Source organism: Eschrichtius robustus, chromosome 11 (assembly GCF_028021215.1).
Source record: "Eschrichtius robustus isolate mEscRob2 chromosome 11, mEscRob2.pri, whole genome shotgun sequence".
NCBI classification, from domain to species: Eukaryota; Metazoa; Chordata; class Mammalia; order Artiodactyla; family Eschrichtiidae; genus Eschrichtius; species Eschrichtius robustus.
Window position 1 is genome coordinate 109,862,446 of NC_090834.1, and position 15,474 is coordinate 109,877,919.

General features: G+C 47.3%; 1 protein-coding gene across 1 annotated transcript; it reads right to left on the reverse strand.

Annotated features, from left to right (window-relative positions):
• Window positions 1-2,247: 2,247 nt before the first annotated feature.
• On the reverse strand, window positions 2,248-13,906 carry TESMIN (testis expressed metallothionein like protein). The gene is made up of 5 exons (XM_068556396.1): window positions 13,427-13,906; window positions 9,402-9,560; window positions 7,178-7,298; window positions 5,239-5,315; window positions 2,248-2,343 (listed from the first exon to the last, which is right to left on the reverse strand). The coding sequence occupies exons 1-5, from the start codon at window positions 13,904-13,906 to the stop codon at window positions 2,248-2,250; spliced, it is 933 nt and encodes a 310-aa protein (XP_068412497.1).
• Between the last annotated feature and the right edge of the window lie 1,568 nt (window positions 13,907-15,474).

The window sequence follows — 15,474 nt, forward strand, 5'->3', positions numbered from 1 at the left end:
TAAACTGTACCACAGGTGAGATATGACCTCATCTTTAAGAAAAAATTTCCAGAGAAGCGGACTCTTGAATATTATAATGTTCATTATGTCACCAAAAATAAAGGCATCAATAATGTAACAAAATTCACATTAACGCCTGATTGATAATCAGATTGTTAAGGCTATGCAGAGTGACAGGACGTGAATTTTTATTCATATGATAAGGTAGTTAATAAGTTAGCCAGTTCACCACCTATCTCTAAAGAACGCCGATCGGGTGAATTCACCCATATGGACTGCTGGCCGTAAGGCCCAAGCTGGCCTGCTTCTATGTCATCTACTATTTTAGAACATTTAAACCGTATTGGGCTGACAGAATTTCCTTTCTGATGTCTTCAGACCTAGCTTGACCCTCTTATCTTATGGAAGTTAAAAAAAAAAAAAGCCTAACAAAGCATCTAAAGAGGTAAAGAGGTCTAGCAAATTAGTTGTGGTTGGGAACTCATACAGAATGAAACGGCCAGCAAACAGCTTTCTGACAGCTCCCTCACCACAAATAATAAATTGGTAGAGATTCCAGTACACCGTCAGTACTATGGATGTTGAGATAAAAGTCATCTGGCTGATTCAGTGGCGTGACATCAAATCAAGTAATTATTTGCAGCAAAAAAATACAAAAACAAAGCTCGTGTTGTTCCTGGCACATCATTTATAATAGAAAAATATTTTATGACCTGCACAATTCCTTCACACTAGAGAAAACCTAGTAGAGACTGGGAAGAAGGCAGGGGGAGGGTGGGAAAAAGGAGAAATACACTGCAGTGAAAACTTCCTCACTACTGCTCCTCTGTGGAAACGTGTATCAGCTACAACACAGAGAAACCTCAAATGGCACCGTCGCTCTGAGAGCACACGCTTGAACTAAAGTGTTAGAAACACCAAATTCCCTTGAATGTGCTAGACATGCTAAAGCACATAGTGGTGCAATACTGTTGGCCAGATGCTCCCAGATTACAAGAAAGATAAAGTGAGTATCTTCAGGATCGTAACGTCCTGGGTATATGGTGTAATACTATGCTGGCAGTATTACATACCAGCAGAATCTAGAGGTTGCCCACATAGTTGTTTTGTCCAGAAACATTAGGAGCCGCGATTATAGAACCAATTACAACGACAGCAACCATACCCTCGCTGATCCGTCGTGCCGAGAGGGGAGCCAGGAGAATGGCTCCTACAGTCTTAGTCCCTCAAATTAAGTGAGAGTCATCAACCGGCTCCACAACCAACAGCTAAGACCGAAGCAGCAGCAAATCACGTGAGCAACCGACACTCTTCAGCGACGAGGCAGAGGTGAACTGTTGGCTGAATCCCAGCAAGTCTCCAGAACTCCACCTAAGCCTCTCACACTGGCCCGGACAACTCTCCTCACACTCACCAGTGCCGCAGTGAAGATGTGCCTGATGGCAGACACTTCAGGAGCCCGGAGGCGCTAGAGGCTACAGTCTACGTTTCCTAAATTGCCTGCCCTGATTTCTTTCGGGTCCTCCGATGTACATCTGCATTAGGCTGTGTGCCCCAAAACTTCGGAAGGCAGGAAGAGACTGATCTCCATCACCAACTAAAGGGTTCCGTGAACAGAAAGGGCTGCCCCGTCTACTAATAGCACATGAATGTTACTCGTTAACTCAACAAAGAGTTTCGACCAGCTTGGTTAGTTTAATTAGTTACAATTATAGACATGACTTTAAAATGGCGAGACAAGGCCCCAGATAAGTGCAGCCACGTCCTCCTGGAGACCGTGTGCCTCGGCCCCTGCCATTGAACGTGAACTGACCGAACAGGGAAGGCAGCGGGCAGAGGCGGCCATAAAGGCACATAAAGACTGCCATCGACATTAGTGACATTAAGTGACTGCCACACCGTTACTTATATTGATGACAGCAAAAAAGAAACAGAGCAGCTAAGTTTAAATCAATGTGAACTCAAGACAGAGCTAGGAAGGGCAGCAAGCCTCTGAAACACTGACAGCGGACGGTGGACGGAGAGTGGAAGCAAATGGAGGCTACAGACCAGTCTTTCCAGCAACCACAAACCAGACACGCGCAGCAACGCTCTTAGTGCACTGCTGAATATAAACATCATATTTTAGAAGTCATGAAGGTTTGCAGGTAAAGCTAATTTTAAAACTCAGCAAAAAAATCACAAATGTACCCAAGAGCCTCTTAAACTCTTACATTAAAGTAAGTGACAATTGATTGCTTTTAATCCTTACCCAGCCAAAGTTATTTTCGGTGGTCCCGGAAGAGTTGATCCCAAAGGGAAAGCAGACCCGTTGATTACGGATGGTAAGGCTCCGTTATCAAGCTGTGTAAAGTCAAAGGCAAGCATAATTTGAATTAGTATACATTTTGAAAGTTTACTCCCATCAGCCCCTAGGTACAGATAAAAATGATTCTTTTTCTTCTGGAGGTTTACATCACAATCCCTTTACATTCGTCCAGGCTTTATTACCACCATGATTCTGCTAACACCTGAGCAGGTTCCAGCCGAGGCTCTTCAGCAGAAGTGGGAGGAGCCCAGCCCAGTCATCTCACCCCGTGGGACCACAGGATGCCCTGGGGTGAGAAAGCCCTGACTGTGGACAGAGACGGAAATGGGCTATGGATTCTGGGCCAGGCCATCCACAAGCTGGCAAGCAGTACACACAGCTGTCAGCTGGCTGGCCGGCGATATTGCAACAGGCATCTTTTTCATTTTGATGAACTACAAATTGTGAAATAAATTCAACTACAAATTTCTGTAAGCTAAAAATGTTCTTTAATTATTATTATATTCTTAGTACAACACAAGAGATCTTGACATCTGAAGTCTCATTGGCAACCATTACTTTTTCATCTAGTCATAAAAAATTTTGTAGTCAATTTTAACAAATTCAAAAGCAATGTCATAATCTCTGCATATCCATATCCATAATCTCTGCATTATCCATGTCCTTTGCTTTCTCCGTTCTCATTTTCCTTTATATTATCCATTAGCATGGCTCACAGGGAAAGGAAAAGGTAGCAAAATCAACACTGACCTAATTTTCTTCTTATCAGAATCTTGAAGAAATTTAAAGTGTTGAATGAATTTAGGTTTTGAGATTATTTGTATATATCACAGTTAAACATCCTATGCTTGTCCCTTCCTCCCTGAAAACTTGAAATTTAAAAATAAGCTTTACTTAAGAAGCATAGTCTTGGAATTCCCTGGCGGTCCAGTGCTTAGGACTCTGCGCTTTCACTGCCGAGGGCCCGGGTTCAGTCCCTGGTTGGGGAACTAAGATCCCACAAGCCGTGAGGCCAAAAAAAAAAGAAAGAAAGAAAGAAAGAAAAAGCATCATCTTGGAAAGACATATTTTATTCATCTTCCTTCTTTTCTCTCTTCTGCCTCTTTTTAAATTGTGTGTAATCCCTGCTGGGGCCTGGAGACACTGAGAAACCACTCTGGGTCCAAGTCCTTCATTACAAATCCGCCCCCCACCCCAAACCCCGAGTCCCACGGAGGAGTCACCCCCAGGACCCGCCCTCTTGGGTCTGGCCGAGAGCTGGGGGGCTCTGCTCTCCTCTCACTCACTTTACTGGAGGGAAGTGTTCACAGGTTACTGCAACTGTTTCCTTTGCAGTCACCCAGACACCTAATTATTGGGCCAACGTCTCCAGGTGGCAGTCCAAAGTTTTGCATTCTTTTGAAGAAAGGATTTCATAGTTCTCGAGGTTGAGACAATTCTTTGCATAAACCAGATACAATTGCTCTTTTTCTCCTTTGCTTATTTTGCCCCAAAGTAAAGCAGAGAAAGAGAGATGTCTTTTCAGTACTACATAGGTGGTAAATCTAGGGCAGCTTTATGCTAGAATCCATGACTTTCCTCGGCAATGTCGAACTGCCTAGGATGGAAGAAATAAACCCTAAGAGGGTGCTTCCCTGTCACGCCACCTGGGGATCTTGCTAAAATGCAGATTCTGTGTCAGTGAGTCTGGGCTGGAGCCCGAGATCCTGCATTTCTGACAAGCTTCCTGGTGATGCCCATGCTCCTGGCCCACACACCGCACGCACTTTGAGTAGCAAAGGGCTGAAGAATATACAGAATTGGGGTTTGGCAAGGAAGCCAGGGGTTCTAGGGTTGCAGCAAATGCGTTGCTAAAATAATTACCCCAAGGTCCACACTGGATAAGAGGTCAGGGGGAGCCAAAACGAGGTCGGTCTAAACACAGACAAGGAAAAGCGGGGAGGAGCAGAAAGAGGGAGACTATGGTCCAAAGGGGCCTTTCCGTGCACGAGCTCAGCGGTAGAAAAGCATGTCCAGCGTGCGCCTTGCTGACTGGGGCTGAAACCATTAGCAAAACAAGGCCGGTGGTGTGGAGGAGGCCAGGAGGTAGAGGCCTACGTGCAGCATCAACAGAGACTTGCATCAGGCGCTCACAGCATCAGGCTGACACTCATCTCCGGCCCTGATTAACTCCTCGCCCCTCCTGGCTAATGGATCATTCGGGAAGTATTTATTTACTCACTCAGCAAATATTTCACTCTATTTATACCCACTGCCTCAGAGATCTCCTCTAGTCTCGTGGCTTTAAATGCCACCTCTGCGCAATGAGCCACCGCAACGAGAAGCACACACACCGCAGCGAAGAGTAGCCCCTGCTCGCCGCAACTAGAGAAAGCCCGCGTGCAGCAACAAAGACCCAATGCAGCCAAAATAAACAATAAATACATTAATTAATTTAAAAAAATACAACCCTAGACTGTCAAAACTGAAAAATTAAAAAAAAAAACAAGACTTAAGGAAAAGAGCACATTTTTCTTATAATTATATTTAATCTATGCATATTATGGTGTAATCATAAAAGCATTTTAAACTTTTAAAGAGCATTTCCCTAACACTGAGGAAGGTGAGAGATATGCTAGGCCACGTGGGTGGTGTATGCTAATGGGTGACAGGACCGCAAAGGACACGTTCAGCAAATGAGGCAGAACCAGGGTTCAGAGGCTATAGGAAAGGGCCGGGCAGTCTCACAGGGCTGGCAGAGAATGGGGTCTCAGACTCACTCCACTACTCCCAGTGTCTGACCCAGTAGTGAAGGTATTGAATACTTGGTTTCACTGCTGATTGTAAAACGGAGGATAAATTATATTTTCCGAGTAATAAAAACTTCGACCATCGATATTTCAAGAGACAATAATGCCCTATTGTATTTTTTTATTAAAGCAATGACTCACTTGTTGTGTAATGAGATTTAAATTTGCTGGTACTGGCAAAAATCTTCCTACTAAAGTAGTCATGGGTTTAGGGACATCTGTAAGGAAGACAATTACAATTAATTGATAGCATATATTGTTTCTCTTCCACTTGCACATGGAAGAAAGTACAAAAATGATCACGTATCCTGAGTTTAACATGTGCAAAGTCATTGACACTTATCTTGATCCTATCTATGTGTTCTATAAAACCTTTGTGGTCAATGTTTTTGGGGTTTTTTGTGTTGTTTTTACTTATTACACCCTTTTTCTCTGTCATAATGCTCCTTCACTCGAGCCTCCAGGGATAGCTATGCTAAAAATGTTGTCAGTGCCCAGGTTCCCAAACTGTGCGCTAAGGTGCCCTCCTGTGTTGCCCCAAACTCTCCAGGGACGCACTAGATGTGTCACATTTTCAGGGAGAGCACAGCACCGTCTGTAGGACGCCACATGAACTACTTTCAATTTACCTGCACTCTTCTTCAAATGGTTACTAACTAATCAGGATGTAAATACTTATTAGGCTACTGGGACCAAACTACTTAAGACTGGAACCGATAGGTATTTCTTTGGCCTCAGGGTGCCGTGAAAAACATCCCTGAGACGCTAAGGTCCCTGTGAAACTCTATGTTTGAGTCAAAGCGGCCGGAGAAATGTGTCTTAGTCTCCTGATGGCCCACCAGCCGAACACATTTCCTGCTCCAGGCCTGTGCATCTTTGAGTGATGTTACCTTGAGACTTCGGTAACAGAATGCATTTATTTTATGGTGATATTTAATGTGTACACAGCAAAACAAAGGAGACTGGGCTGGGGGGGGGGCGGTTATGATGACATGACAAGGAAATAGACTTGGAGAGCATTACGAAAATCTTCCTTCTGTGGGTGATCTGAAGGCATTAGGATTTTGTCGTGTTCCAGAAGGAAGGGAATTAGGAAAGAACCCTTCTCTGCCTGTAGAGCAGCAGATGCAGCTCTGACCCACAGGGAGCGGAGCCGGAAAAGCCATGGCTGGTGTGCAGCAAAGTGCTCCTGACGGCACTCTGCATCATAGAAAAGTAAATGTCTTAAAGGCACGTTACCTGTCCTATCCCTGGATAAAGAGACTACCAGGATGGAATGGGAGTCACACTCTTTCTTTTTGCCCTGGGCTCCAAAGACCCGTTGACATGACATTTGGATGTAATACTGATTTAAATTATTGACAAGGTCCGTGAATCATCTGATAATGAGAGGCTCTGGTTAGGCCAAGCTTTAGAGTAACACGATTATGTATACAGCGCACATGGGTGCCCAGTTTTCAAGTATCAGTGTCTAACCCTTGTAAACACAGTCCTAAAACTGTGTCATTTGGCCTTTCTTTAATCATTCCTAAGTCATTTGATGGTAATCAAGTACTTATAGATCATTTATTACTATCGCACCAGTTTAAAGAAGTTTCTGAGTAAATGAATGGCAGATAAATCAGCGCTTGATATAGTCATTTCAGAACTAATGGTGATTAAAGCAGAGTGGCAGTTCTCACTGACTACATGAAAACGTTTACATTAAGACGTATGCAGTTTTTACCACATCTGAACAGTCAACCCGCCGCCCAATCTGCGAAAGCTTGATGTTTCAACCCAGGTACCTCTAGCCACAGCACTCATGGGTACAAGTAGTCACCTGGTAGGATCACAAAGCTCTCTGCAACTAGCAGAAGGAGAGGACGGCTATCCAAGAATTTGAGATTGTCAGTACAATGTACATAAATTAATCTCTAAAGATATTTCTTTCTATTCTTAGCTCACTCATATGGGCTATGGGGATTGCCAAATTGCCTCACTGCCAATTTCACTTTTACTCTCTATACAAAGCCAAACATAGTCACTTACCAACTTCCATGTGATATATGACATATTTTTCTATTAATTTACTTTGTACCTGACTGTAGATAATTATTTTGGTCTTGATACTGAGGAACCAAATGAAGTGCTTTTAGTTCTCTTGTGCCACAATTGTCTATATACAGCATTTGTGTACCCCCTTTCAACTGACATATCACCTAAAATGAAAAATAATGATCAGGTTTCATTTTTCAAAAGATATCCAGTAATATGAACCTAAGTAAACTTAAATCTGAGAACACAGTTTTAATCCAGAATTTAAGTTTTCACGGAGAGCGGTAAACTACAGACATGTTCTCAGTTTCCTACCCTGCAATAACGTGCTCTCTGGAGGCACCACAGGGCAAAACCCCTGGGAAATGTCTTGTGAGATGTGCTTAGTGTGTTAAGAGAAGTTCCTGCTCACGCCTTTCTCTGCGGGTGTCTGGCCCTTGAGGTTTAGGGTAGGGAACAGGTGACTGTGAGCCCGAGCTTCCGTCACCTGGCCACGTACTCCGTGGTCATCGCAAATGGAGAGAGTGTGCCGATCCAGCCCCGGCCCCATTCAGGTCCAGTGAACTATACGAAGGACTTTGCCCCCCTGACTCCATCGCTGTAGCTGACCAGATACTTAGAATAATCGTCAATTTTACGGCAGTTGTTCTTTCCTGCCACATGCACATGTTATTATTTAACATGTAGGGTGTTTTTAAAATACCCATTTATTTCATTTCCTACAAGTGCAGTTTAGAAAGGTTAATCCAAGAACCGGAAAATTCTAAGAAGCCATGGCAATCTCTATGGGCCTGACTAGCACCCTAAGATCACTTAGTTGGGTTCCGACCATAAATAAATCCTCAGTGAGCCGGGTGAGTTGGTCAGTCAACCACACCAGTCAGCCCTGTCTGTGGCAATGTAGCTTGAACATGAAGGTAGGAGAAGTCACTGTTTCTGCTTGCACACAGCTTCTAATTCTGATGGTAAAACTACAGATACCCAGAGAAGCTATGGCTTCTGCTGTTAGGTTGCCTTTGGGTTTCCTAGACAGGAAAACCCAAATAACCATAAAGGATCAATGTTACCAAAATAACACACATAGAGCCTACGTTAATGAGGTGCTGATCACTGGGTCAAACCTTCAGATCATCCTGACATTGGATAAGAGGTCACCATTCATGTTTGATTGGAATTTTATTTGTATTTAGAGGATAAAGTTATAGCCACAGACACACAGGTGCACAAACTGGGGGGAAAGGCTGAGAGTGGACTTTCCAGGCCTCTGCCTATTGCACAATTCTGGGCTCTGCCCTGTCCCTCCTGGGAGCGTTCTAACATTACTCAGGAGGCTGGTGTAATTGGAAGAGCTCTCATCCTACTCACCTGCTCCAGGTGTCCTGGAAAAGCTCTGCTCTCAGAACCCATGGGCCTGAGGAGAACCACGGACAGAGGCGAGTACTGGTGTATGCCACAGCTAAGCAAAAGTTCATGATGAGCTCATTTTCAAGTATTTTCTAGTGAAAGTGTATGCCTTAGGGCTAAGGCCTCCTTTATCGGAATAAAGAGCTGCTGGGGGGACGGCAAATGTTGGTTCTCCGGATTCTGCTAAAAGACTGCTTGGGGCTGGATTCCCAAGCTCCCCCCCACTTCCCAGTCCTCACCACACCGAGACCTGGAGTCCTCAACGTACCACTTACAAGAAGACTACGTCACACCTCTGTTTTCTTATCCATAAAATGTAGATAAGAACAATGCGTACCCTACAGAGTTGATAGAGGATTAAATGAAATTACAAACCTGCCAAAATATCGCATAAACCACAAATGTTACTGATTACCTATCTTACACGCGTGTTAGTTAGTATTAGGAATTTGGAGGCAGGCAGGAAGGAAAGCAGCCTCTGTGCTGCAGCCACAGAACTGGAGCTTTACCATCCCAGCAACATGCCAAACCATGCAGCTCAGCCAGCTGCCCCGTTCCTGGGCCAACCCCGGGTCTGCATGGACTGACGTGACTTACGGCTTCTCTCCTTAACAAAGAGAGCGGTGTCCTAATCTTTGGTTTGCTAAGATCAAGTAGAAATGAGAATCTTAGACGTGACAGAAACATTAGAAAGGCTCTAATTATATCCCTCTTTTCATAGATAAGACGACCAAAAATGCTGATGCGACAAGTAAACAGAATGAAAAATAATGACTGAAAATATATTACCGTTGACTTAGTAATGGTAAGGGTCAAACATTTAGTATCATGTTAGTCAGACACATTTTCTTTGGCATAATTACCATTGGGTGAGAGTCTTTCTTATGAGAGCAGCCAGAGGCATCCTCTGCTTCTTGTGATGTTGGGAACTTGCAACAGGACTCCTGGGCCAGAGGGTTCTGAAAAGTTGCTTCCTCCAGATTGTTACTTGTGATAGTACCACCTGCTTCCTTGATTTCAACCTAAAAAAGCAACCGTTATTTTAGAAATCACGTTTTGGACATTGTACTTCACAGTTGCATAATACAGAAAATTCTTTGTAGAAGTTACATTTTTAAAGTAAAGAGCACCCTTACTCTTAGTGTCCTCTCTTCCCGACTATTATTCTCTCTCTGGGGCAGCAAGATGGGGTGACAAGTCCTCTGCCCAGCCTCACTAGGGATCAAGGACCCCGAGGACAAGGACCGTCTGCCCACAAGGTGTGGAGATGTGATTTTGATGTGGCCCTCTTGCTGCTTCAAAAACACAGTATAGGGGGCTTCCCTGGTGGCACAGTGGTTAAGAATCCGCCTGCCAACGCAGGGGACACGGGTTCAAGCCCTGGTCTGGGAGGATCCCACATGCCGTGGAGCAACTGGGCCCGTGAGCCACAATTATTGAGCCTGCGCGTCTGGAGCCTGTGCTCCGCAACAAGAGAGGCGGCGATGGTGAGAGGCCCGCGCACCGCGATGAAGAGTGGCCCCCGCTCGCCGCAACTGGAGAAGGCCCTCGCACAGAAACGAAGACCCAGCACAGCCATAAATAGATAAATAAATGAATAAATAAAATATTAAAAAAAAAAAACCCCCCACAGTATAGGGCTTCCCTGGTGGCGCAGTGGTTGGGAATCTGCCTGCCAGTGCAGGGGACATGGGTTCAAGCCCTGGTCTGGGAAGATCCCACATGCCGCGGAGTGACTGGGCCCGTGAGCCACGAGTACTGAGCCTGCGCGTCTGGAGCCTGTGCTCCGCAACAAGAGAGGCCGCGACGGTGAGGGGCCCACGCACCGCGATGAAGAGTGGCCCCCGCTCGCCACAACTGGAGAAGGCCCTCGCACAGAAATGAAGACCCAACACAGCCATAAAAATAAATTAATTAATTAATTTAAAAAAAAAACAAACCACAGTATAAGTAACTTGAGAAGATTCTGCAGTTGGTCAGCTGCCCCTTGAGCTCCTCGACAGCCCCCTACTCCAAAGGAGCTGGCTGCCTCGTGGGACCTTCCTTAAAACCGTGTGAAATGCTGCTCCTTTATTGCCACTTTCAGAGCACACTCGTTAGGCTGTATTAATGTTCTAGTCTACCGTTTGGCTTTTTCATCAAGAAGCCTGACATCCTTGCTGATGTTTTAGTAATATTTATATTGTACCTTAAAATGTATTTAGAGTAATGTTTATAATTAAACAGTAGAGCTTCCCTAACTGAATGGTAGGACAATAATTAACATGAAAACAGTGAGGGTAGGGAATAACTGCCAACTTTAACTTTGTTTTTAAGCTATCCTCTGCAACGACTCAGTGACACACCAGCAAAATTACCAAATTTAGGGAGAGACACCAGTGATGTCACTGAAAATCAACAGAATTTTAAAAACTAAAAAGTCTCGATGATTAAAAAAATAATAACCATTAGATGTAAGTGTTTTAAAATCAGGGTGCTTCTTTTTAAGATTTGATAATGTGCGGAGGATTGGGAAGCTTCAGTCGACCTACACTCACATCATCTCTCCCCCTCCTTAACCTCCACCTGCCCAGACTGCCTATTAGAGAGCACACAGGTGAGCTTCCCCAGAGGCCAGGAGGCAGGTCATAAAAGTCCTTCAAAGAAGATGGTGATTCTATGGTAACATTCTGAAGACCTCATATAAAATCACAGCACAGACAACTATCTTTCAAAGTGTGGGTGTTGACTCCAAACTTGGAGATCGTCTAACTTAAAATCTGGGATCTAAACAATTAATAGTTTTCCTGGACTGCCAAATCCCTTAGCACAGCAGACTAGCATCTAGGTATAAATCTTTCAAAAGACAGAGGAAAATTTAGCTATATTTCAAGTTATAACTTTATTTAGATATTTCAAATTTTATAGAAATGTAGAAAGTTTTCAATTTTCTTCTGCTTTCTGCTTTGGGGAATCTGTCGTGTACACATCATCAAAGTTTATTTTTATTTTTAAATTATTTATTTATTTATTTTGGCTGCGCCGGGTCTTAGTTGCGGCACGCGGGATCTTTGTTGCGGCGTTGGAACTCTTAGTTTCGGCAGGCATGTGAGATCTAGTTCCCCAAGCATGGATGGAACCCAGGCCCCCTGCACTGGGAGCGCGGAGTCTCACCCACCGGACCACCAGGGAAGTCCCACGTCATCAAAGTTTAGATTTAACTCACCTCCCTGTAATTAACAAATACTTATTCAGTAAATGTATCAATTCCTCAGCCCCATGCAACTGATATCTGAACTGCTTACAGTATAGTAAAAATCCTATTTTTACAGAATAAACAGAGGTCAATATGTGGGAATGAATTTCTAGAAAAAGGAAATTAGCAATTGACCCTGAATAGTTACTGAAAAATGATTCCACTCTGTTTAAAAGACAAACATGTCCACGCTAAATCTTTTTCATTTTATTAATGAATTAGGAAATTGTCAATAAAAATTCAAAAAACCAAAGAAGTATCATCCAAATAGTCTCTATTTTGTCAAAAATTGAATTACATTTAAAGAGAATTTACTATTTTAACGTGAGCTAGTTCCTTTCCTGCTCTGGTGAATGCTCACTGAGTCCCCTTGGTACAGGAAGGGAGCCGTGCTAGGACCAACAGGCAGAAGGGGCTGGGACACACGTTTGGTCTGGTAGCAAAATGGAGTGTCTGACATTTCAAGCCATCTGAAAAAGATTCCGAGGAAGACCTCTGCACCAGCTGAAGGCTGGTGGGACTAGGTGTGCTCTGTGGTTTCTCTAGGCCTCAGCCTCTCCTCCCCACCTTTCCTGTGCACTAGGGAGCAGTGATTATGCTAAAAGAACACCAGAAAACAGAAATCTAAGCTCCTGCTGCTATGGCTTATGATATACAAACAAAGTCAGGCTCCAGCCGTCTCAACACCAATTCAAAACTGTTCCACAGAAGCTTAATTTATGACTTACTAAAATGATTTAAGAGCTGAGTAATCTAGTTTTCCAAACTAGATCCTTTGGGGGGGGCCAGTACACATTTCCTTACAGATCCTTTGTTTCCTTTAAAAACTGATTTAGCTTCAGCAAGAACAGAGCAGAAAAGGGGGATTCCCTGGAGGTCCAGTGGTTAGGACTCCCTGCTTTCACTGCCCGGTGTCCGGGTTCAGAATAAATAGATAAACAAACAAATAAGAACAAAGCAGAAAATTGCCAGTAGTTATCCACAGCAAAAGAGGGTAGCTGGCTGACAATTACCATGAATTCATGTAGACTCCGATTTATATTACATACGCTTGAGGAACAACCACCTATTAGCAGAGGGAAGCTCTAACACCTTGATCTCAAGGCTCACCAAACCCAGGCACTAACTGTGAGTCTTGGCTGTGAATTACAACCCTTATCAATCTAAGGGGGGAAAAATGTAAAAGGTGAGCACGTGAAGACTCGCACTGCATTTGTTTTCACAGACACTAGGGTTTCTTTCCTAAAGCCGCTTTTAAAACTTTCTAGGGACTTCCCTGGTGGTCCAGTGGTTAGGGCTGTGTGCTTGCGCTGTAGTTGGATCCCTGGCTGCAGAGCTAAGCTCCCACACGCCTGGCGGGGAAAAAAAGAAAAAAAAAAAAAAAAAATCTACTTGTTTCCCTCCTCTTTTGTTGCATGATCTCTGCCGGGTTAGGCCAGGTTTGAACCAGGGACCGAGGACCTAATTCACCTTCAGGTAGAATGGCTTGGCTGGGTGATGCATCTCGCGTTTAGCAAGGGATGCGCCCTGTTGGGGACCCAGTGAATCCCATCAGGGATGCGACTGACACGAGAACAACCTTGGTGGAAGCAGGAAGCCTCCCGTCTCCACTAGGGCAGGGGCGCAGGGGGTACTGTGCGACGTGGGTCTTACTGGAATCACGGGGACGCCGGGGTGGGCGGCTCCTTCCTGGGCCCAGGCGCCCGGGGGCCCGACGGCAGGACTCGTGTGCGGGGTCGGCAGGGAGGACAGGAAGTGGAGGTCGTAGGCCTGCGGCTGCCAGGCGGCGGCGGGAAGAACGGCGTCTTCCAGGCGACTGAGCTCGGGGAGACTCGGGTACTCCCCGAGCGTTTCCTCCTCTCCGTCCTCATCCACCAGCCGCTCCACTTTGACGCGGCTCCTGCAGTCCCCGCCGAGCGGGGCGTTGAAGGCGGGCAGCAGGGCCTCTCTGGGGTCCGCGGAGCCCAGGTACGCGTCGTTGAAGACGTGGAACTCGTCTGCCTCGTGCTTCACCGCCACCGGGGCTTTCAGGGGAAGGTTTTCAGGAACAAACTGACTCTCGGCGCTGAAAAGGTCCGTCACCATCTCGTCTTCGGGGCTGGACATGCCGCCCAGCAGAGGGGCCTCTTCCATGTCCACTAGGGGCCCCCGGGCCCGGGCATCGCCCGGCACCCGGCGCGAGGGGGATCCGGCGGGAACCGCGCACCTGCAACGACGCGGCCCAGTCAGGCGGCGGCCCCCACCCGCCCCGGCCGCCGACCCGGGGGGCCCGCCGCTCCCGAGGGGCCGGCCTAGGGGGCCCGGCCCCCCCCCCCGCCCCGACACCCCGGCGAGGCCGACCGGAGAAGGGGCCCTGCTGGCCCGACCGGCCGACTGGGGCTGAAAGGGGCGGGGGTCCGTCATTCCCGAGGGGCAGACCTGGAGGTCCCGCCGCCCCTGACGGGGACGACTGGAGAGGGGGTCCCGCCGCCCCCTCGAGGCTGACTAGGGGGCCCACCGTCCCCCTCCCCTCTGCAGACCCGAGGCCGGGCCGGGGACCGCGGGGAAACCCGACGGCGGCCGGGGTCTCAGGCACCGGAGGGGCGCCGAGTCAGGCCTCCTCAGACGGCACACCTGTGGCCCCGGGAGCTGTCAGAGCGCCGACCGCGGGGCGGGGCCGAGCAACTGGCGGTTGGGGAGGAGGCGGGGCCACGGACTGGGGCAGGGCCAGGGGCTCGCGGAGGCGGGGCTCGCGGAGGCGGGCGGGGCCAGGGCGAGGCGGAGGCGGGGCGCGTGAGGCGGGGTCGGAGGGTGGGAGGGGTTGGGGGTGATGCGAAGGCGGGGCGCAGAAGTGAGTGGGGGCATGGGCGGGTCCCGGAAGTGTGAGGGGATAAGCAGGGATGGGGCGGGGGAGGTGGCCCCCGTGACAGTGCTGGAGGGTGGTGGGCGGGGCGAGCTGGGCGGAGTCGGGGCCGGAGGCCAGGGACCGGCCAGCTGAGGGGAGGTGGTCAGGGAAGGACACTCCCGGGACCAGCAGCTCCAGGCTCCGGTGGGGAACCAGAAGCCTCCAGGCCAGTCTGAGGCAGCGCTGGGTGGGACTCCCTGGCTTGACCTCAGACCTTAGTCTTGACCGTGTATTTTTTCTGCCCTCGAGCTCGTCAGGACAGAGCCCGCCCCGCCACGGAGCACCGCGGGTGGGTGGAGGGCCAGGGATCGGCACACGCAAGTTCCCAACCTAGCGTGCACTTCAGGTCCTTGGTGCTGGAGCTTGGGAGAAAGACTAGGCGTCTCTTGTCAATGTAAGCAACCCAAGGACTCCGCGCTTTCACTGCCAAGGCCCAGGGTTCAATCCCTGGGTTCAATCCCTGGTTGGGGAGCTAAGATCCCTCAAGACCCTCGGCGCGGCCAAAAAAAAAAGCAAGACATTGGCTTTCTAATCTCACTGAAAAAATACGTTCCTAAAATCAAACAGTAGTAACCAAGGCACACCAGCACTATGCACTATTTGGCTGTACACATCAGCGTTCAAGAAATCGCAAGAAAATTTTGCACAGTCGACAGCCCGGAAATTTAAGGCACAGCTTTAAGTTGCTGGGACTTTCTTATCTGAAAAATTATAATGGGACATTAAAAGTTGACATTAAGGGCTTCCCTGGTGGCGCAGTGGTTGAGAATCTGCCTGCCAATGCAGTGGACAGGGGTTCGAGCCCTGGTCTGGGAAG

Coding starts and splice junctions, on each gene's coding strand:
- TESMIN (XM_068556396.1), bottom strand. CDS start 13,906: ATGGAAGAGGCCCCTCTGCTGGGCGGCATGTCCAGCCCCGAAGACGAG. Junction 9,561..13,426: donor CCGGCGTCCCCGTGATTCCA/GTAAGACCCACG, acceptor TTGCTTTTTTAG/GTTGAAATCAAGGAAGCAGG. Junction 5,316..7,177: donor AAATAATTATCTACAGTCAG/GTACAAAGTAAA, acceptor TCTTCCTTACAG/ATGTCCCTAAACCCATGACT.